Raw genomic sequence first — 22162 nt, 5'->3', positions numbered from 1 at the left:
TGAACGATGAGTACCCTTTGAAGTTTTCCGCAAGTCGCGGCTTCTGGGGTATAAGGGGTTGGTTATTAGAAACCTGATTTCCCTTGTTTCACCTTTTACGAGGTTCGTTTTGCTCGTGGCTAGGTTTTTCCCGACGTCGAGAACTCTGATTGTTACTCTTGCGGCCGTCGAGGTAATCTTCGACTCCCATGAAGGTCTTAGCCCGAGTCATTAACTCGGACATGGTCGAAGGGACACGGCCGATGACTGACTTAAGGAAGTCACTTGTGCGCAGGCCTTCTATGATAGCGGCAATTGCGTCACCGTCGTCAAAGCGGTTAACCTTGTTCCACTCTTCAGTGAATCGGGCGAGGTATCGTCTAAGAGACTCGCCACTCTCTTGCCTGATTGACCACAGGTACATCTTGGTCTTCTTTTGGACCATAGATGTAGCAAACCGTGCTAGGAACATGTCCTTCAGGTCTTTGAACGAGTGGATGCTTCCTGGCCTTAAGTTCTTGAACCACTCAAAACCGGGTCCGGCGAGGGTCAAACTAAAAGCTTGGCACATGGCGCCAGGAGAAACACCCTGCATCGTCATCTAGGTTTCATAGTGCTGGATGTGGTAAGCAGGATCTGCCTTCCCATCATAGGGAGTGAGGTTCGGGAGTTTGAAATTCCCCGTACAAACCTCAGCCAGTATCTGAGCAGTGAAAGGCGAGGAGTTCTCCTCAACGACCCCATGGGTGCTCCCACCTACTCCGTATTCTCGGAGATCTCGTACCTCATTTCGGAAATTGTGGATCATAGTTATCACATCGAGACCGGTTGTCGGAGTAACCCCCTGTTCGGGAGGAGTCACCTGTCGCCTTTCGTTAGACCCCTGACCCGTGCGGCGGTTCCCGTTAGTTGGGGCTGCGAGCGGGACGTTGGGTCTAGAGCTTAGTTGCTCTCTCAGATCGATGCCATGCCCAATGCGTTGAGCAGTGAGGTGATCCCTAAGATCAGGGCTGGTCGTACGGAGGCGCAGGCTTCGTCTGCGACGGCGCGCTCTCCGCGTACCCTGACTTTCCGCAACATTCTCCCTTTGACCTAGTCGGTCGAGGGCTGAACGTCGGGAATTCCCCTCTTGAGAAGCTACTGGCGCGTCACCCGTTCAGGGTTGGGGATTCGATGGATCGGCTTCAAACATGGCAGGGGGTTCTCCGTCCTTCGTGAGAGAAGTCTCAATATCCTCCGACTCACCTGTACCCTCGTAATCAGGGTCGCGGTCGCGGCTTTCCTCGTTGAGGTTCTCAGGATCCCCGTTGGGGATTACCGTGTCACGCGCAGGTTGCTTCGCAGCCAGTCGGCTGTGGTACCTTGCGTTCCTCGCCTTTAGTCGGTGGATACTCTCCTCCAACTCCATGATGCGGTCGTCCCTGCTATCAGGAGATGGAGATGGTGAGCGGGTCGAGCTCTCTTCGTGGAGTGACTCTTCGTCACCATGCGCTCGGGAGCGTAAGAAGTACTTTTTGGTCCGAGTGACGTTATCGGGGTTGTTAACGCCCTCAGAACGTGTTGTCGGTCGTTTTCGGAAAACCCGAGACGCCAAGAAGACACGCCATTCAAAGGGCCGATGGTCAGGCCGGAGGTCCTAAAGAGCGGCGAGCCTTCTCTCACGAGTCGACTGACAAGTCCTCGTGCCAAATCCTCATGCCCCTCGAGTCGAGCCCCGAGTCGTTCCTCGAGTCGAGCCTTGGGTTGTTCCTCGAGTCGAGCCTCGAGTCGGTCTCCTCGAGTCGAGCTTCACTCCTCGAGTCGAGCCTCGAGCCGCTCCTCGAATCGAGTCACTCTCGCCAAGTAGAAACCTTCATATTTCATGTGGCAAGAATGGTATTCGAAGGCCCGCAAGAGCCCGACGAGACGGGCCATGCGCCGCGCGCGCAGCCGCGCCGGCCAACCAAGCACAGCAGCCCGCGCGCCGCGCCAGACAGGCCGCGCGCCGCGCCAGGCAGACCGCGCGCCGCGCGATGACACGCCCGCGCCGCGCATCCCGCGCCGCACATCCAGCGCCGCGCATCGCGCGCCGCGCCCCCTGCGCCGCGCGCCGCGCGTTGTGCGCCGCACTTTGTGCGCCGCGCGCGCCGTGCGCCTCCACTTGATGGCGCGCGCGTTCCTAGTCCCACATGGACGAAAAAGGAGCCTCCTAAGGCCCCCAAACACCTATAAATACCCTCTCTCATTGAGGGGAGATCCCATTCATTCTCAAGGAACTTGAGACTTCTCTCTGCTTCTCTGGATGCCATCCTTGGCCTGAAGCAGATTCTCCACGATTTCTCGTTCTCAGAGATTCTGAAGCGCTTTCCGGGGACTCCCGAGTGCCGCCTCTCTTGATCGAACGATTAATCTTGAGCCCACGAGCGCTCTAACGGTTTTCGACTGAAAATCGCCTACGCGTCTAGCACCCTAGACGCGTCCACCATTTCTGACAAGAAATCGCCTACGCGTCCGGCATTTCCAACTAGGAATCACCTACGCGTCCGGAATCTCCGCCACAACAAGACACTCTTGACTTAGAGTCTTCCACGTCTCCAAAAGAGAGAAAACACACATTCTCTCTCGCATACGCGATCTCCGAAGTTCTGAGACGTCGCCGAGGACTCCTCCGTGCCTCGTCTCTTTCGTTGAGCACGCCTCTCTACCAAGGCTCCGCGCCTCATACTGCGTCCTACACGCTTGAACTACGTTCTGACCTGATCCCACACACGGGTACGTAGGCAGCCGACAACCAAGGCACGGTCACTCCTCCTCCTCACCCCCTACCTCTCCCGAGAGGCGGGTTGATCGGAGAAAACCCTAGCTCGAGACTATCGGGTTCCCACTCTTGGCTCGGGTGCGATCACTTGGTCCGGCCTTGGATCGAACCGCCCGAGGTTTTAAATAGTTGTTCATTTTCGTGCGACAACATTTTGGCGCTAGAAGGAGGGGACTTCCCGACCTGTTCAGCCCGAAATCCCTTCTGTTCATCTTCTTCTTTTCTTCTACAAACTCAACTTTCTCGAACTTGAGAAAAGATGAGTACTCAACCACCCGTACGTTCTGAGGGCGTGAACAACCCCGAAAACGTCACTGGGACCAAGAAATACTTCTTGCGCTCCCGAGCGCATGGTGACGAAGAGTCGCTCCATGAAGAGAGCTCGACCCGCTCACCATCTCCATCTCCAGATAGCAGGGACCACCGCATCATGGAGTTGGAGGAGAACGTCCGCCAACTAAAGGCAAAGAACGCGAGGTACCACAGCCGACTGGCTGCGAAGCAACCCGCGCATAACGCAATGACCCCCAACGGGGATCCTGAGAACCTCAACGAGGAAAGCCACGACCGTGACCCTGACTATGAGGGTACTTGCGATCCGGAGGATATCGAGACTTCTCTCACGAAGGACGGAGGACTCCCCGCCATGTTTGAAGCCGGTCCTTCGAATCCCCTACCCCGGAAAGGCGACGCGCCGGCTGCTTCTCAAGAGGGAAACTCCCGACGCTCAGCCCTCGACCGACTAGGTCGAAGGGAGAACGTTGAGGAGAGTCAGGGCACGCGGAGAGCGCGCCGTCGCAGACGAAGCCTGCGCCTCCGAACGACCAGCCCAGATCTTAGGGATCACCTCACCGCCCAACGCATCGAGCGTGGCGATGACCTAAAGGAGCGACTAAGCTCTCGGCCAAACATCCCCGCAGCAGCCCCAACTAACGGGAACCGCCGAACGGGTCAAGGGTCAAATGAAAGACGACAGGTGACTCCTCCCGAACAGGGAGTTACTCCGACTACCGGTCTCGATGTGATCACAATGATCCACAATCTTCGAAATGAAGTACGAGATCTCCGAGAACACGGAATAGGCGGAAGTGCCTATGGGGTCGTTGAGGAGAAGTCCTCGCCTTTCACGGCTCAGATATTGGCCGAGGTATGTACGGGAAATTTCAAACTCCTGAACCTCGCTCCATATAATGGAAAAGCAGATCCTGCTTACCACATCCAGCACTATGAAACCTGGATGACGATGCAGGGTGTCACTCCCGGCGCTATGTGCCAAGCTTTTAGTCTTACCCTCGCCGGACCCGGCTTCGAGTGGTTCAAGAACTTAAGGCCGGGAAGCATCCGCTCGTTCAAAGACCTGAAGGACATGTTCCTAGCACGGTTCGCTACGTCTATGGTCCAAAAGAAGACCAAGATGTACCTGTCGTCAATCAGGCAAGAGGATGGCGAGTCTCTTAGACGATACCTCGCCCGATTCACTGAAGAATCGAATAAGGTCGATCGCTTTGACGACAAAGACGCAATCACCGCCATCACTGAAGGCTTGCGCACAAGTGACTTCCTTAAGTCCATCGTCGGCCGTGTCCCTTCTACCATGGCCGAGTTAATGACTCGAGCCAAGACCTTCATGGGAGTCGAAGATTACCTCGATGGTCGCAAGGGCAATGATCAAAGCCCTCACCACCGAGACGAGCCTAGCGACGAGCAAGGAAACTCCCGTAAAAGGCGAAACAGAGGAGGTCAGACTTATAATAGACGACGTCCGATGCCCCAGAAGCCGCGACTTGCGGAAGACTTTAAGGGCTACTCGTCGTTCACACCGTTGAACACAACGCCGGAGCAAATCCTAGCTTTAGCGCGTGACAAGTTCACTCCCCCGGCTCCAATGAACAAAGATCCCGCGACTCGCGATAGATCTAAATATTGCGAGTTCCATCAGGAATACGGTCACTTGACCTCTGAATGCTATAGTCTTAAAAGGCAGATCGAGGCATTGATCCAACGGGGTGAGCTAAAAGAGTTCGTGTTACGCATGATTAGCGCTGCGGGCCCCACCTCGAACAGACCACAGTCTGGCAGGGGAGGAGGAACAGCCGCTTCTGCCGACCGAACCGCGGCTACTGCCAATGCCAATCCACAACTCCACGTTGTGACCACCATATTGGGAGGTCCACAAGATGGAGATTCGGCCCGACAACGGAAAAAATTCCTAAAGGCCGTGGCTCAAGAAGACGCTGCTATGCACGTCAACCTCACGTATGAAGAACCTCCGTCCGTGCCTCACGAGACGATGCATTTCACCAACAAAGAGGCCAAGCGAGTTGTGCATCCGCACAATGACGCAATTGTGCTCAAAGCCCAAGTAGCTAATAACTTGGTGAAAAGAGTTCTCATCGACAACGGCAGTGCTGCCGACATAATTTTCAAGTCCACCCTAGAGCGCATGAAGCTCGGGGGGCTACGCCCAACTCCGACCCAAACGCCTCTATTCGGGTTCACTGGGAAGAGAGTCATGACTAAAGGCGTCATCGATCTGCCGGTCACCTTCGGAACTCCCGGAGGCATTGAAGTCGTTCACATGGTCCCATTCCTAGTGGTCGACCAAGAGTCCCCCTACAACGTAATCGTTGGGCGACCCACGTTGAACCGGCTAAGGGCAATCACTTCAACATACCACCTACTGGTGAAGTTCCCTACCAAGGATGGAATCGGCATCATGGCTGGAGATCAATCCCAAGCCAGAATATGCTACATCCAGGGAATCGAAGGAAAGACCGCTAAAAAGACGGTTAACACGATCTCTCAGCTCAGAGATAGCGTCGAGTCGACCAAGGTCCTCCGCGAAGTCCATAAAGACACCTGCATGACACCCAAGTGCAAGGTAACGGCGTCCTCATCAGGGACCCCACACGGTCTACCAGGTCATACATGGACGAGACACCGATCTATCGCCTGTGGAATGCGGAACACTGGAAGAGAGTACTACCACTAGCCAGCGATCCCCCCATTTTATTTCTTTGCTTTCTAAACATTCAATAATGCCTACGAGCCAACGTTTTAGGATTTCAAATTTTTTGCAATATTAATAAAGATCGATGTTTTTCTTTCAAAATCCACTTTATCAAAGATTTTTAATCATCAAAGGTTACACTTGTAAACCCAAAACTCGGGGGGCTAGTGCCATAGGCAATGGAAAGTACGCTCAAAATCCTCAAGAAAGTACGCTCCACAAAAAGAAAGCACGCTCCATCAAAACAAAACACCCGAACACAAAACGGGAACAGGCGTGCACGTAAGACGCCTCCGTGGCGCGCCGTAAGACATCCCCGAGATGCAGGCTAAAGACGCCCCCGTGGCGCGCCCAAGAGACATCCCCGAGATGCAGGCTAAAGATGCCCCCGTGGCGCGCCCAAGAGACATCCCAGAGATGCAGGCTAAAGACGCCCCCGTGGCGCGCCCAAGAGACATCCCCGAGATGCAGGCTAAAGACGCCCCCGCGGCGCGCCCAAGAGACATCCCCGAGATGCAGGCTAAAGACGCCCCCGCGGCGCGCCCAAGAGACATCCCAGAGATGCAGGCTAAAGACGCCCCCACGGCGCGCCCAAGAGACATCCCAGAGATGCAGGCTAAAGACGCCTCCGCGGCGTGCCCAAGAGACATCCCAGAGATGCAGGCTAAAGACGCCCCCGCGACGCGCCCAAGAGACATCCCCGAGATGCAGGCTAAAGACGCCCCCGTGGCGCGCCCAAGAGACATCCCAGAGATGCAGGCTAAAGACGCCCCCGTGGCGCGCCCAAGAGACATCCCCGAGATGCAGGCTAAAGACGCCCCCGCGGCGCGCCCAAGAGACATCCCCGAGATGCAGGCTAAAGACGCCCCCGCGGTGCTCCCAAGAGACATCCCAGAGATGCAGGCTAAAGACGCCCCCGCGGCGCGCCCAAGAGACATCCCAGAGATGCAGGCTAAAGACGCCTCCGCGGCGCGCCCAAGAGACATCCCCGAGATGCAGGCTAAAGCCGTCCCTCGCGACGCACTTAAGACGCCTACATGGCGCACGTAAGACGCGTAAAGGCGCAACCCGTAAGACGCCTACATGGTGCAACCTAAGACGCCTACATGGCGCACGTAAGACGCGTAAAGGCGCAGCCCGTAAGACGCCTACATGGCGCAATATAAGACGCCTACATGGCGCACATAAGACGCCTACATGGCGCACTTAAGACGCCTACATGGGGCACGTAAGACGCCTACGTGACGCACCTAAGACGCCTACATGGCGCACTTAAGACGCCCACATGGCGCAACCAAGTCGTCCCTCGTGACACACCTAAGTAACCTACATGCCGCATCTAGGCCATCCCTCATGACGTGCCTACGATGCCTAAAACAACGCACGCAGTCGTCTCTAATGACGCGCTCTGAGTCACCGCAAGGCGCTGTGTATGATGACTAATCGGAACGCACCTGAACAGCCATACAAGGCGCAACTCATGTCATCTTCACCACCGCCGACTAAGCACAATCACACCCGCCTCTAAGCAAGAACCTCGCTCGGCCTGAACCAGCTGAGACCTCGCTCCTCGAGTTGAGTCATTCTCCTCGAGTCGAGCCTTGCTCCTCAAATCGAGTCAGTCTCCTCGAGTTGAGCTTCGCTCCTCGAGTCAAGTCATTCTCCTCGAGTCGAGCTTCGCTCCTCGAGTCGAGTCATCCTCCTCGAGTCGAGCTTCGCTTCTCGAGTCGAGTCAGTCTCCTCGAGTTGAGCTTCGCTCCTCGAGTCAAGTCATTCTCCTCGAGTCGAGCTTCGCTCCTCAAGTCGAGTCATCCTCCTCGAGTCGAGCTTCGCTTCTCGAGTCGAGTTATTTTCCTCAAGTTGAGCTTCGCTCCTCAAATCGAGTCATCCTCCTCGAGTCGAGCTTCGCTTCCCGAGTCGAGTCATTTTCCTCGAGTTGAGCTTCGCTCCTCAAATCGAGTCAGTCTCCTCGAGTCGAGCTTCGCTCCTTGAGTCGAGTCATCCTCCTCGAGTCGAGCTTTGCTTCTCGAGTCGAGTTAGTCTCCTCGAGCTGAACTTCGCTCCTCGAGTCGAGTCTCCTCGAGTAGAGCTTTGCTCCTCGAGACGAGTCACTCTCCTCGAGTTGAGCTTCGCTTCTCGAGTCGAGTCATTTTCCTCGAGTTGAGCTTCGCTCCTCAAATCGAGTTATTCTCCTCGAAGTCGAGCTTCGCTCCTTGAGTCGAGTAATTCTCCTCGAGTCAAGCCTCGCTCCTCGAGTTGAGTCACGCTCCTTGAGTCGAGTCTCGCTCCTTGAGTCGAGTCATTCTCCTCGAGTCAAGCCTCGCTCCTCGAGTTGAGTCACGCTCCTTGAGTCGAGTCTTGCTCCTTGAGTCAAATCATTCTCCTTGAGTCGAGCACTGCTCCTCGAGTCAAGACATCCTCCTCAAGTCGAGTCACACCCTCCTCGAATCGAGCCATGCTCCTCGAGTCGAGTCGCTCTCCTCGAGTCATCCCTCTCGAGTCGAGCATCACTCATCAAGTCATTCTCCCCGAGTTGAGTCTTGCTCCTCGAATCGAGTTATACTCCTCGAGTCGAGCATCGCTCCTCGAGTGGAGTCATATTCCTTAATGACCAGCCAGTCTCCTTGAGTCGAGTCTAGCCCCTCGAGTTGGGACTTGAGTCGGCTCCCCGAGTCGAGCCTAGCCCCTCGAGTTGAGACTTGAGTCGGCTCCCCGAGTTGAGCTTCGCTCCTTGAGTTGAGACTTGATTCAGTCTCCTCAAGTCGAGCTTCGCTCCTCGAGTCGAGCCTTGAGTCAGTATCCTCGAATCGAGCTCCGCTCCTCGAATCGAGCCTTGAGTCAGTCTCCTCGAGTCGAGTCCCACTCCTCGAACAAACACCTGGAGCGACCTGAAGAACAGGTCAGCCAAAATAGAGACCCGCGCTCGCGCCTGGGGAATAAGGGCCGATCTTCCGAACGCAGACGAAGAAGCGTCACCAAGGCGAGAATGGCGGATGCCCCGTGAGGCCGACTTATGCTTGATGCGTGGTCGAACTTTTAGCGTTTATCCCCGAGCAGTCGAAGCCCTCCGGTGCGGCAGAGCCTTCCGCCAGGTGCCACTCCGTCTTCTCGAAGCATCAGCTCGCATCATCAACCTCCGTCTTCGAGACCTCGGAATGAGCACGCCTTTGCAAAATGCAAAAGTGCAGTCACCTTCCAAACTGGCCGAGACGGAAGCCATGATCTTCCCCTAATAGGTCACGATTACACAATCGTCACCCTGCTAGTCACCATCGAGTCCCATGGACTCCGGATTGATGATATTATCAAACAAAACGCCATCGAAGGTTAACTCGGGCGTAACATTGCCAAAAGATCAATAAGCCGCGACGCGCCGGCACACCTCTACACAAATGCACGCCCCACTTGCGCATGCATATCCCATTTGCTCCGGGGCTAGAGCGATGAACGCAAGCGCGTTCGCCTCGCCCACGTTGAGCTACGCCTCCTATCCGCTTGGATCCTCCTCCACGTGTCGATCACACACTCGTGTCGAGAGAGACGGAAAAGCGAGAGAGAGCACTAGCAATTGTGAGAGTATTCTTTATAATCACAAAGGCTTCGCAACAGTGAAGCTCTGGAAAGTCTATTTTCCTCAAACACCCGGCGGAAACAACTAAAAGTTCACCGCCCGGGGCCTCCCGAGCAATGAACTTAGGGGGCTAATGTTGTCGGTCGTTTTCGGAAAACCCGAGACGCCAAGAAGACACGCCATTCAAAGGGCCGATGGTCAGGCCGGAGGTCCTAAAGAGCGGCGAGCCTTCTCTCACGAGTCGACTGACAAGTCCTCGTGCCAAATCCTCATGCCCCTCGAGTCGAGCCCCGAGTCGTTCCTCGAGTCGAGCCTTGGGTTGTTCCTCGAGTCGAGCCTCGAGTCGATCTCCTCGAGTCGAGCTTCACTCCTCGAGTCGAGCCTCGAGTCGCTCCTCGAATCGAGTCACTCTCGCCAAGTAGAAACCTTCATATTTCATGTGGCAAGAATGGTATTCGAAGGCCCGCAAGAGCCCGACGAGACGGGCCATGCGCCGCGCGCGCAGCCGCGCCGGCCAACCAAGCACAGCAGCCCGCGCGCCGCGCCAGACAGGCCGCGCGCCGCGCCAGGCAGACCGCGCGCCGCGCGATGACACGCCCGCGCCGCGCATCCCGCGCCGCACATCCAGCGCCGCGCATCGCGCGCCGCGCCTGGTGACCCGCGCGCCGCGCCCCCTGCGCCGCGCGCCGCGCGCCGCGCGTTGTGCGCCGCACTTTGTGCGCCGCGCGCGCCGTGCGCCTCCACTTGATGGCGCGCGCGTTCCTAGTCCCACATGGACGAAAAAGGAGCCTCCTAAGGCCCCCAAACACCTATAAATACCCTCTCTCATTGAGGGGAGATCCCATTCATTCTCAAGGAACTTGAGACTTCTCTCTGCTTCTCTGGATGCCATCCTTGGCCTGAAGCAGATTCTCCACGATTTCTCGTTCTCAGAGATTCTGAAGCGCTTTCCGGGGACTCCCGAGTGCCGCCTCTCTTGATCGAACGATTAATCTTGAGCCCACGAGCGCTCTAACGGTTTTCGACTGAAAATCGCCTACGCGTCTAGCACCCTAGACGCGTCCACCATTTCTGACAAGAAATCGCCTACGCGTCCGGCATTTCCAACTAGGAATCACCTACGCGTCCGGAATCTCCGCCACAACAAGACACTCTTGACTTAGAGTCTTCCACGTCTCCAAAAGAGAGAAAACACACATTCTCTCTCGTATACGCGATCTCCGAAGTTCTGAGACGTCGCCGAGGACTCCTCCGTGCCTCGTCTCCTTCGTTGAGCACGCCTCTCCACCAAGGCTCCGCGCCTCATACTGCGTCCTACACGCTTGAACTACGTTCTGACCTGATCCCACACACGGGTACGTAGGCAGCCGACAACCAAGGCACGGTCACTCCTCCTCCTCACCCCCTACCTCTCCCGAGAGGCGGGTTGATCGGAGAAAACCCTAGCTCGAGACTATCGGGTTCCCACTCTTGGCCCGGGTGCGATCACTTGGTCCGGCCTTGGATCGAACCGCCCGAGGTTTTAAATAGTTGTTCATTTTCGTGCGACAACAGAACGTACGGCTGGATGACTACTCATCTTTTCTCAAGTTCGAGAAGGTTGAGTTTGTAGAAAAAAAGAAGAAGATGAACAGAAGGGATTTCGGGCTGAACAGGTCGGGAAGTCCCCTCCTTCTAGCGTCAAAATGTTGTCGCACGAAAATGAACAACTATTGTAAACCTCGGGCGGTTCGATCCAAGGCCGGACCAAGTGTTCGCACCCGGGCCAAGAGTGTGAACTCGAAAGTCTCGAGCTAGGTTCTCTCCGATCAACCCGCCTCTCGGGAGAGGAAAGGGGTGAGGAGGAGGAGTGACCGTGCCTTGGGTGTCGGCTGCCTACGTACCCGTGCGTGGGATTAGGTCAGAACGTAGTTCAAGCGTATAAGACGCAGTATGAGGCGTAGAACCTTGGTGGAGAAGCGTACTCGACGAAGGAGACGGAGCACGAGGGGTCCTCGGCGGCGTCTCAGAACCTCGGAGATCGCGTACGCGCCTAGCGTGTTAGACGCGCGAAGGGAACTCTAGTCGAGAACCCTAGGGGTGTGCTTGAGCACCGGAGGGCGTTCGGTCAGAGGGAGCGACGTCCGGGAAGTTCCCGTGAGTGCTTCGGAACCTCTGAGAACGAGAGAGACTAGAGAGAATGCTTCAGGCCAAAAATGGCATCAAGAGAAGCAGAGAAGAGTGAGAAATCGAGCGTATCGATAGGAGATGAAGGGATGGATTTCCCCTCAATGGGAGGGGGTTTATATAGGTGTTTGAGGACCCCAAGGAACTCCTTTGGCGTCCATGTGGGACTAGGAACGCACCCCTCTTCAAGTGGAGGCGCACAAGAGGCAGCGGCGCACAACGCGCGGCGCGCGATCCGCGGCGCGACCTTGCCCGAACGCGGCGCGCGGCGCGCGGTGCAGCCAGCGTGGCGCGCTCCAGGCTGTCCCTTCGTGGGCTTTTCGCGACCGTCGTTCTTTCGGGCCCGTTTGGGCTATTGTGAGCTTGGTATTTCGGATCTATGACACAAATGTTTGTTCGACGGATAGGACTTGAGTCGATGCTCGATTCGAGGAGAGAAGCTCGACTCGAGGAGACCGACTCGAGGCTCGACCCAAGGAGCGAAGCTCGACTCGTGGAGACCAACTCGAGGCTCGACTCAAGGAGCGAAGCTCGACTCGAGGAGACCGACTCAAGGCTCAACTCGAAGAGCAAGACTCGACTCGTGGAACCGACTCAAGTCTCAACTCGAGGGGCTAAGCTCGACTCAAGGAGTCAAGAGTTTGGACGAGGGTTTGGAGGCTTGCCGCTTTTCAGGACCTCTGGCCTGACCATCGGCCCTTTGAGCGACGTGCCTTCTCGGTGTCTCGGGTTTTCCGAAAACGACCGACAACAATTACCTTCTTCTTGGAGCGGAGGATCTATTTATAGGTGTTAGATTGTGTGCCTTCTGTTGGAATTGACCTAGGGTTAAGAAAAAGTTAAACGCTTCGAGCAATCGGCGGAATTTAAATAATTTCTTTTAAACGAGCAAAACGATTTTACTAACCTAGGCAAAGCGCAAGTACATGTAAATAAAAACTATTATGACCATTAAATAATTTACTAACCTTTGAGAAACTTGAACGTTGATGAGTCTTCGGAAGGTTGAAACGTTCGTCTCCACTCGCAGCACGTCTCTCTTCTTTCCTCGGGAACTCGAGCAACCACGAAAGTTTCTATCACTAAAATCACTAAAGAAATAAAGAAATTAGTGTGTTGGCACTTTTAAACACGACGACTCGAGAACAAGTCTCAAAGTCGAAGAGCTAAAACACTAGGTCAAATGTGGACCTAGGTGCCAAAACAAAAACCGAAAATGACTAGAGAGAGAGAGAGAGGATCGGCCACCACAATGTCTAGAGAGAGAAGCTCTCAATCTCTAACTTATGTGGAATGAATAAAATGAAGGGAATGAGTGTCCTATTTATAGGAGAAGGGTTGGCCTTGGAAAGAAGTCGTTTCCTCTTATTTTCCAAGCCTTCATGAGCAATATTTATTGCCCATTCCTTCCTCATTCACACGGCCAAGAGAGGCCTTCTAGAAGCCTTGGATTTGTTTCCTCTTTTGTTCTCTCGTGCTTGGTGGCCGAAATTCCCTTTCCTCATGGAGGAAATTTGTTTCCTCTTTTTCTTTTGGCAAGTATCTTGATACATCAATGCACAAAATAAATCCCTCTTTCTCTCTATGGTATGCACGAAATTGGCCTTCTAGAACATGCTTCTAAATGTTTCTTTATTCAAAAAATTAGAAAAATAACCAACTTAAACGTTTGATATTGCTAAATAGCCAAGCTTTGGTAAATATTAAGTAAATAGCCATATATGATGACGTGGCTTAATATGGCAGTGGCTATTTACTTGATATATACGTTTGTAAATATATAAAAATGGCTATTTACCTACTATTTACCAAACATTGGCTATTTAGCAATTCTCAACGTTTAAGTTGGCTATTTTGCTAAATTATCCTTCTTTATTTGCTCATGACAATATAAAAAAAAAAACCCCATTAAGAATTTTCAAGTAAAATTCTATGAAATGAAATTAATCCTCAAGGCCCAATTACACTAATATGGCCGAGTAAAATTTATTTCATTTGTCATCATATGACAATGTCAAAAAATTTATTGACATTCATTTCATCCTATGTCCAAAAAGACAAAAATACCCTTTTTATAATTTTCGTAAATCTTGTCTCGTTCTTGTTTTGACTTAGCTTCTAGTTTAACTATTCCTACTCGATATGATTTGTGACAGTGACCTCATGGATCCAAATGAACAAAGCTTGAGCTAAATACTTGGACGCAAAAGTTCACAAACCTTTTCCAAGTTTAGCTTAATGCCAACTGACTCCACTAAAGAGTTGACACTGAGAATCTCTCGGTTCAAATGAATTTATTTTCTACTCAAGAATTCAACTAAATTGTTATGAGTGGATCCACTGAATATTATCTATGTTTACCCTTCATGAATATCATCAGCTAGTCGGGATTTACAAAATTACCATTTTACCCTTTTAGTTGTTATTTCCTCAACTCCTTTGTTGCTTGTGAATAAGTTAGAAACAATGTATTGACGAGGAGCTAACAAGTCACATTGTTTCATCCAAAAGAGTCAGGACAGAATATGGACACTGGCCAGTTCATTTATTCACATTCCAAGGAACAAAAAATGAGGTGATATACATTACATTTCAGCAATCATGTACATGAATTTCATATCTATGAAAACTTCACAAAGTTACTCATGACATCTTCACAACTTCGTACTTCACCAATTGGTCCTGTTCAGCATCACATAGTGAGTCCGAACTCTGACTTTCTCAAATGAGAATACGTAAGCTGTGAAATGGCATGTCTCATTTCAGGATTAAGGTAAGCATGATGCAATTCATACGTAGTGACTTCGAGACATAAGAGGTTAAATGGTTTGTTCTTTTTTTGTCTCTAGAAGTGCATTGGTCAATTCAGTACCTTCAGAAGATACCTAGAAGAACTATAGAGTCTCCAACTCTCAATGTCCCATAACCAGACATCATAAATTCTCCTAACAATCGTACTAAGGTCAATAGTCTTTTGACCCTTAGATTGCGAATATATCGTTTTAAGCAAACTACGAAGAGTTTGTTCATGGAAATCTACATTTGTCTCTTCGTAAGTTGTTAAGTTTGTTTATGGACTAAAGACTAAGGTTTTATCATAAAGCTTCAAACAGACAAGGAAGAATGAATGAACGTTTCAACTTTTTATTAATGAATAAGCAATTACAAGCAAGTGTCTTCGTGAGACTATATTACATCAAATGTACATAAATAGACAGTACTACTCTTCTTGTGGGCACCATTGACAACACCTTCAAGGTTATGGAGGCTCCAATCCCCGCAGATTGACCGTACAGACAAGTCTCAGTCAGCCTAGTAGATCATGATCGATAGCCAAAGTCGTCCCATAGGGTTGTAGGCCGGGAGCCGGACGACCAAGAGAGATAGAGAGGACAGGGACCATGCCATGAGGTTGTAGCCCAAGGGCTAACCGGCCTGGAGGGCCAAGGTGACGGGGGCCTGCGCCGCAGGGCTGTGGGTTGAGGGCTGGCGTTTCAAGAGGCCGGGTATCGGTCCGCCCAAACTCAATGTAGGTGGAATGAGCCCCTAAGGGTTCTCTTGAGAGAAAGTAGATGCGTATGGCCCTACTGGGTTGGGCCCGGTCAACTATCGTATGGACCGTCGTGGCATGAGACACATTCTCGATGCCCGACACGGACCGATAACATAACTCTTAACCTTTTACTTTATGCATTTAAGATAAACAATCGAATTACCACAAATAAAGTCATATGACACATTCATGAGTTGACAGATCATTAATACTCTTCAAAAATTCCAACCCAATTAAGTATTTACACGTGTCAATTTGTGACATTTCATTGCCTATGGAATTAAGTGACACACGGCCATTATTGATCAAATCAATATTTCTTGTCATCCGAAACTATGCTTAGAGAGTCTACAGGCTCAAATATAATATTTTTCCATACGTAAGAAGTTTGGCCCAAAATTCATTTCGGGCTTAGGAGTAACGTAAGTTTTAAGTTGATTTTGAACATATTTCTAAAAAAAAACTTTTAGACTGCTAATTGTGCTAATTTAAAACTACATTGAGGTCTGTTCAAATATCATGGATTCATATAAATAAAATTTCGGACTCAAAAGATAACAAACTTTTTTTAGACGCTTAGCCACTCGGCTGCTCCACTCGACTACGAGCCACTCTGCGACGTGAGGTGGCTCTCCACTTGATGCCTAGTTAGTCACTCGTCCACTAGCCACTCCATGGGTTGGACGGCTTTGCACCCAATGGCTAGCCACTCAACGATTCTCCACCCGACGGATATAAACTTGATGACCTAACACCTGACATATATAAACTTGACGGCTAGTCACTTGACGACCTCTCACTTCACAGCTAGCCACTCGACGAATCATCAATCCACGAGTCACCGACTTACTAGCCTGCTAAACTCACCTCCAAGCTTCCAAGGCCAATAAATATGTATCCGACCACCTCAACCAAGCTTGAGATGAGTTTTTAAAAACACAAAAGTACTATACACAATTATCTCTCTCTCTCTCTCTCTCTCTCTCTCTCTCTCTCTCTCTCTCTCTCTCTCAACTCGAGAGATGAACTTAGACCCCTCAACTCAAATTTTTCAACCAAACGAATGTCGAGCACTTGAGCGTGAGTCATGAAAAAACCATGTGCACCCGTGTAGTTTTCTTCTTTTCGTTTTCTTAGACGCAGACGATCAGAAAGGCTGAATTCCAACAAGGAAAAAGGCGAGAAGATGAATAATTTAAAGATACCGACGTGATTATGTGGCCTCCTTATCGATTGGTATTTCAAGTTCCGCCCCTCTTCACCATATTCCTCTCGGGACCACCGAAGAGAAGACTTGCCATTGTCTTTCTCGTAATTCTGAAAGCCTTCTAGATATCGTGATATTTTTTATTTACCCTTTTTTTAATTACAGACCTCAAATTTATTTTTCAGTTCATCATGTATGTCTCATATATTGATATGTGAATCGGCATAAACACTTTCAAATACGAAAGATGGGATTACAAATTTTTTGTCGGCCCAAAGAAAACAAAAGAAAGCACACAATTTGACTATGACCATCACCACCACTATATAGTATATACGCGTTTTCTCTACGCCACGAGAAACAAAAATGAAAAAGAAAAAGAGGGACACAATCTAACATCGTAATAAATAAGCACCCATAATTTTCTTATTTTATCTCTTTCATAAAATTCATTACTGTTGAAAAATAAAAGTTTTTTTCCAATAGACCAAATGGGCCTCCCCTCTTAATAAAAGTACTTCTAATAAGAAATACACTCTTTTTCTCTTTTAGGAAAGCACCGAAGAAGTATCCCACCGACGATATATATATGTATATGTAAAATCATTATTTCCCTCCACAAACATTTTCATCCCACAAATAAGCAAAAATTTCCTATTATAAGCGTTTAATACTTTGACTAAGGACGCATCTAGTAATGGGAAACTGCTTGTTCGGAGGAATGGGAGACCTTCCAGGAAATGAAGTAGCGATCAAAGTAACTACCTCCAACGGCGGAGTGATGGAGTTCTTTCCCCCAATCACGGCCGGAAGAATCGCGGGAGAGTTCCCGGGTCACGCCCTCTTCCGTAGCCGAGACCTCTTCTGGAAGCCGCTCCCGGACGCCGACGACCTCCTCCCGGGAAGCTCGTACCACCTCCTCCCCCTCGCCCGTGAAGGCCACGTCAGATCGGCCAGCCTCCCGGGCGTGGCGGCCACGCAGCCCTACCGGATATCATTCGACTCTAGTCGTCGCACGGACGCGTTTCCGAGGCCGTACAGGAAGCAGTGGCGATCCTCCGCGGCAGCGGCGACAGAGTTCTGGAAGGTGAGGCTGGTGATAAGCCCGGAGCAGCTTCTGGAGATCTTGTCCCAGGAGGGGCGCACTCAGGAGCTCATCGATAACGTCCGGACCGTCGCAAAGTGCGGCGACTCCACGTCTCGTGCCGCCACCGCCTCCGAGTTTTCGGACCAGTGGAGCTTGTCCAATAGTAGTAGTAGGAATGGTTCTTCTAAGTTACTGGATGGTTTAAATTAGTTTATTAATCATCTGTGTTTGCTAGGAATCTTGTTGGTGTATATAGACAGATTAAGGCAAATTTATAAATTTTTTGTTCAAGTATTCGGTTAGTATTCTTTGAGTTGTAATTTATGGATTTTGCAACGAGCACTTGATATCTTTTTTTCTTTATTTATTTTTATGAGAATACCTTATAAATTGATTATTACAGTGCTAGCTTATATAATATTACACTTATGTGATCTCTTGTTGTGATAAGTGTTACCTTGGTTTACATTGAACCCGCTTTAGTAAAGGGAACCAAATAATAGAATGTACTCATGTAAAGTATTAGGTAATGCTTTTCTTTATGCTTTCGAGTCTCTTCGTTCCGCTTGTTCGTATTTTTAGGAGTGGAAAGTGGGAAGATGGCCATACTTTAAATTTTGTTTCATTATATGTTTATTTTCTCGAAATAAAATATATCCAAACACACACAAAGAAGAGTAGACAAGTAGCGCCCGTGTCCACATCCTGACTAAAAGAGAACACCAGGAATCAGCAAAAAAATTCAGAAAAAAATAAAGCTAAAAAAAAAATTAATGCAATATAAACAAGAACTATCAATTTAAACAACAAAATAGGTAATTTCTGATTCTCTTTGACGAATCTCTATTGCCAGTTTAACAGCCGCCACTACTACAAATATGAGATTCTACAACGGACTTTCTACAACGCTTAACATAAGCGTTGTAGAAACTAGGGATTCTACAACGCTTAACATAAGCGTTGTAGAATCTGGGTGATTCTACAACGCTTATGGATAAGCGTTGTAGAATCTAGGTGTTTCTACAACGCTTATGGATAAGCGTTGTAGAATCTGGGTGATTCTACAACGCTTTACAAAAGCGTTGTAGAAGAACTTAAATTTCAGATTTCCCACAATGTTACAACAACCCGTTGTAGAACCTTCGCCGCGGCACCATGTGATTTTCGCCGCGGCGAAAACTTTCTACAACGCAAGTTCAAAGCGTTGTAGAAGGATGGACCTCGCCGCGGCACGATTTAAACCTCGCCGCGGCGACAAATTCTACAACGGTTTCTTTAAAGGGTTGTAGAATATACTCCGCCGCGGCGAGAAGGATACCGTGGCCTAGCAGTTTTCTATGAAACTTCCTCGCCGCGGCGATGTAGGACTCCCGCCGCGGCGAGATGATCCTACAACGGTTAGAAAATCCGTTGTAGGATCCTCTCGCCGCGGCGAAGACATATTCTCGCCGCGGCGAGATTTTTAGGTTTTCACTATATAAACCAGTTTTCAGTTTTTTTTCTCATTTTCCTCAAAATACAAACGCGAGACAAACTATTTCGGCCGACTCTGTCTTCATTTTCTCTTCCAAAATCCCTCGCCACGTCCTCGCCGCCCCGATTTCTCGCCGTCGCCTTGTCCTCGCCGCCATTCTCGCTCGCCACATCCTCGCCGCCATTCTCGCTCGCCACGTCCTCGCCGCCCAACTCTCTCGCGCCTCTCTCTCTCTCACCGCCTCTCACTCTCTTTTTAAAGGTATGATTTTCTAAGTTTTTAAGGTGGTTATTGATTTAATTTCGTGTTGTTGAATATGGATTTCGTGTTTTTGAATATGGATTTCATGTTATTTCCCCGAGTTGCATGTTGTGGTTATTGATTTAACAAAATTAGGGTTATTGATTTAAGGTGGTTATTGATTTAACAAAATTAGGGTTTGTTATTTTATTATGAATGAATTTGAGTTAGAATTTGTGTTAGAATGAATTTGAGTTAGAATTTGTGTTAGAATGAATTTGAGACGTTAGAATTTGTGTTAGAATGAATTAGAGTTAGAATTTGTGTTAGAATGAATTTGAGTTAGAATTTGTGTTAGAATGGAATTGTTTATGAATTTGATATTGTTATGTTTAAATGAAGTTGGAATTGATATAGAATTTGTGATTGTTGTGACATTGTTAGTATTTAAAATGGTTATGTTGATTGTAGATGTCGAGATTGAATTTTTTATGATTATGCTTTGTGAAGGTGAAAAATGGTTCGAACAAAAAATCCGGCGGGCGCCACGGCTCCGAGCACTTCCAAAGGTCCTAGTAAAAGTAAAAGTAAGCGAGCTCGTCAATCGTCTCCTGAAGCAGATTATAACACGAATATCTTCACCAGCAAGGCCGCGGAGGATCGTTACGACAAAATCTCGTCGCGCAGTGTGATCCCTGAGCGGGGATTCAATGTGAGCTCTAACACCGAGATAGGAGTGTCAATCCGCAACAGTATTCTTGGTCATGAATGGGTGAAGTATTGTGCCGTTCCCGAGTTCGAGACGAACTTAAACTTCGTGTACGAATTCTACGCAAACTTACCGGATCACAATGGAGATGTTGTGACGGTCCGAGGTAAAAAGGTCGATGTGAGCATCGAAGCGATCAACGATTTGCTTGGGACCCCAGATGTGCCTTTCGAGAATGAAGGCTATCGGGAATGGTTGAGAACTTGCAGCCACGAGGAGATGGCGAGGTTGCTGTGCATTCCAGGAGAGGATTGGGTCCTTGAAAAAGGGAAAAGGGTACTCAAGCGTGACCAACTCACCAGGATTGCTAAAGCTTGGATTTACTTTGTTTGCGCTCGCCTCTATCCGATCAAGCACTTCACCACTCTTGACGAGGGCCGTATCCACTGTGCAGCATCAGCAGGATGTCTCAACATACCATCATCGATACGCTTTTCGGAGTGCCAAACCATGTTCTTCGCGTGTTTGACACTATTAAACATTCGACGAAAGCGCGGCATTGGAGGAATGTACCATAACGACTGAAATATATTTAACGAAAATCAGTGATAAATAATGAATATGAGCTACATGTATTTCCTAATCAAGTGATGAAAATGTACGTACCTTAACTGGAACTCCTTTAACCCCGTTACATGGAATTTTACCCTTCTTCCACCGTGACTCTTTGCACGTCGGACATTCATCTAGATCTTCATACTCGTGTCTATATAAAACACAATCATTTGGGCACGCATGGAATTTCTCGTACTTCATGCCTAATGTACCCAAAGTCTTCCTTGCTTCATACATACTTAAAGGTACTTTATTGTCTTTCGGAAATGCTTCTTTCAGTGTTTCCAACAATAGAGTAAAACTAGTGTTAGTCCAACCCCCCGACGCCTTCAAATGAAATAATGTAACTAAAAATGACAACTTCGAATAGCTTGTACACCCTTCATATAATGGTGTCTCCGCATCATTCATCATGGACTCAAACAATTCCGGTCGCTCAACAAAATCGTCCTCCAAATCATTCATCATGCCGCACATATCATCAATATCATCTTCAACATCATCCTCATTTGCCGTAGAACGAAAAACCTCACCATGGTAGAACCATATTTGATACGAGGTCATTATTCCATATGCAAACAAATGGGTCCGAACGACATCAATCGAAAAATGTCTATGATTTCCACATTTAATACAAGGACAACGAATAGATTTCAAATCTACCATGTTCTCTCTAGCAAAATCACAAAACTCATCTACACCTTTTCGATATATCTCATTCAATCTATTCTCCCACATCCACTTTCTCATATTCATAGAAAAACCCTAATTATACAAAAAATTCCAAATTCTAATTAGTAAACTATCAAGAGAAAAACAATTAGAACAAGTCAAAGAAGAACTTACAAGATTTGAATGTGTAGATGAGACTAGTAAACGAGGACGCTCTAGAATGAGGTTACCCTAATTTTTTCGAGTGAGGTTATGAGAGAGTTCAAAGTGAAAAAGACCAGAAATGAGAATTTATATCACCAGTCTCGTGTCACTCGCCGCGGCGAACTTTCTACTTCGCCGCGGCGAGACATTCTACAACGTTTTCCATAAGCGTTGTAGAATGTCCTCGCCGCGGCAAAAATATGCGTTCGCCGCGGCGACATATCACGCCGCGGCGAGGTACAAATCCCGCCGCGGCAGGAGTCCTGCGCCGCGGCGGGAACAAGTCATCGCCGCGGCGAAAAACTTACCGAGAGCACCATGTTCCAGACATATACTCTCGCCGCGGCATCATACAATTCCCGCCGCGGCGAATGTATTCCTCGCCGCGGCGGGAATTAGCCTTCGCCGCGGCGAGGCTTCTACAACGCTTACTTAAGCGTTGTAGAAAGGTCTCGCCGCGGCGGAAATTGTATATTGCCGCGGCGAGGACATCTAGGGTTACCTCGCCGCGGCGATGCCACATTTTCGCCGCGACGAGACGTTTCTGGGTAACTCTCGCCGCAGCGAGAATTTGGTTTCGCCGCGGCGAGGATCCTACAACGCTTATTCTAAGCGTTGTAGAATCATCTCGCCGCGGCGAGAAATACACTTCGCCGCGGCGAGATCCTACAACGCTTAGAATAAGCGTTAAAAAATCTGAAATTTTCAAATTTTTTTAACTACCCGCGCCCATTCATATCTATACTTAGCGTTTTTTTTCCCTCTCATTCTCATTTCTTCTCATCTCCACTACTATCTCTCTCGTCCTTCTCTCTCTCCGCCCGTCCCTCTCTCTCTCCGCCACTCTCTTGCCGCCCGTCCCTCTCTCTCTCCGCCAC

General features: G+C 49.5%; 1 protein-coding gene across 1 annotated transcript; it reads left to right on the top strand.

The window, feature by feature from the left end:
- The first annotated feature begins 16806 nt into the window (after nt 1-16806).
- LOC149404138 (uncharacterized) lies at nt 16807-17733 on the top strand. Its single transcript, XM_089605821.1, has one exon. It carries the CDS (start codon nt 16981-16983, stop codon nt 17578-17580), a length of 600 nt encoding a protein of 199 aa, XP_089461947.1. The 5' UTR covers nt 16807-16980; the 3' UTR covers nt 17581-17733.
- The last annotated feature ends 4429 nt before the right edge of the window (nt 17734-22162 follow it).

Source organism: Urtica dioica, chromosome 2 (genome assembly GCF_054948205.1).
Source record: "Urtica dioica subsp. dioica isolate 48M chromosome 2, U.dioica_male_clone48M_v1_H2, whole genome shotgun sequence".
NCBI lineage: Eukaryota > Viridiplantae > Streptophyta > Magnoliopsida > Rosales > Urticaceae > Urtica > Urtica dioica.
This window is presented reverse-complemented; position numbering and strand designations above follow the sequence as displayed.

Coding starts and splice junctions, on each gene's coding strand:
- LOC149404138 (XM_089605821.1), top strand. CDS start 16,981: ATGGGAAACTGCTTGTTCGGAGGAATGGGAGACCTTCCAGGAAATGAA.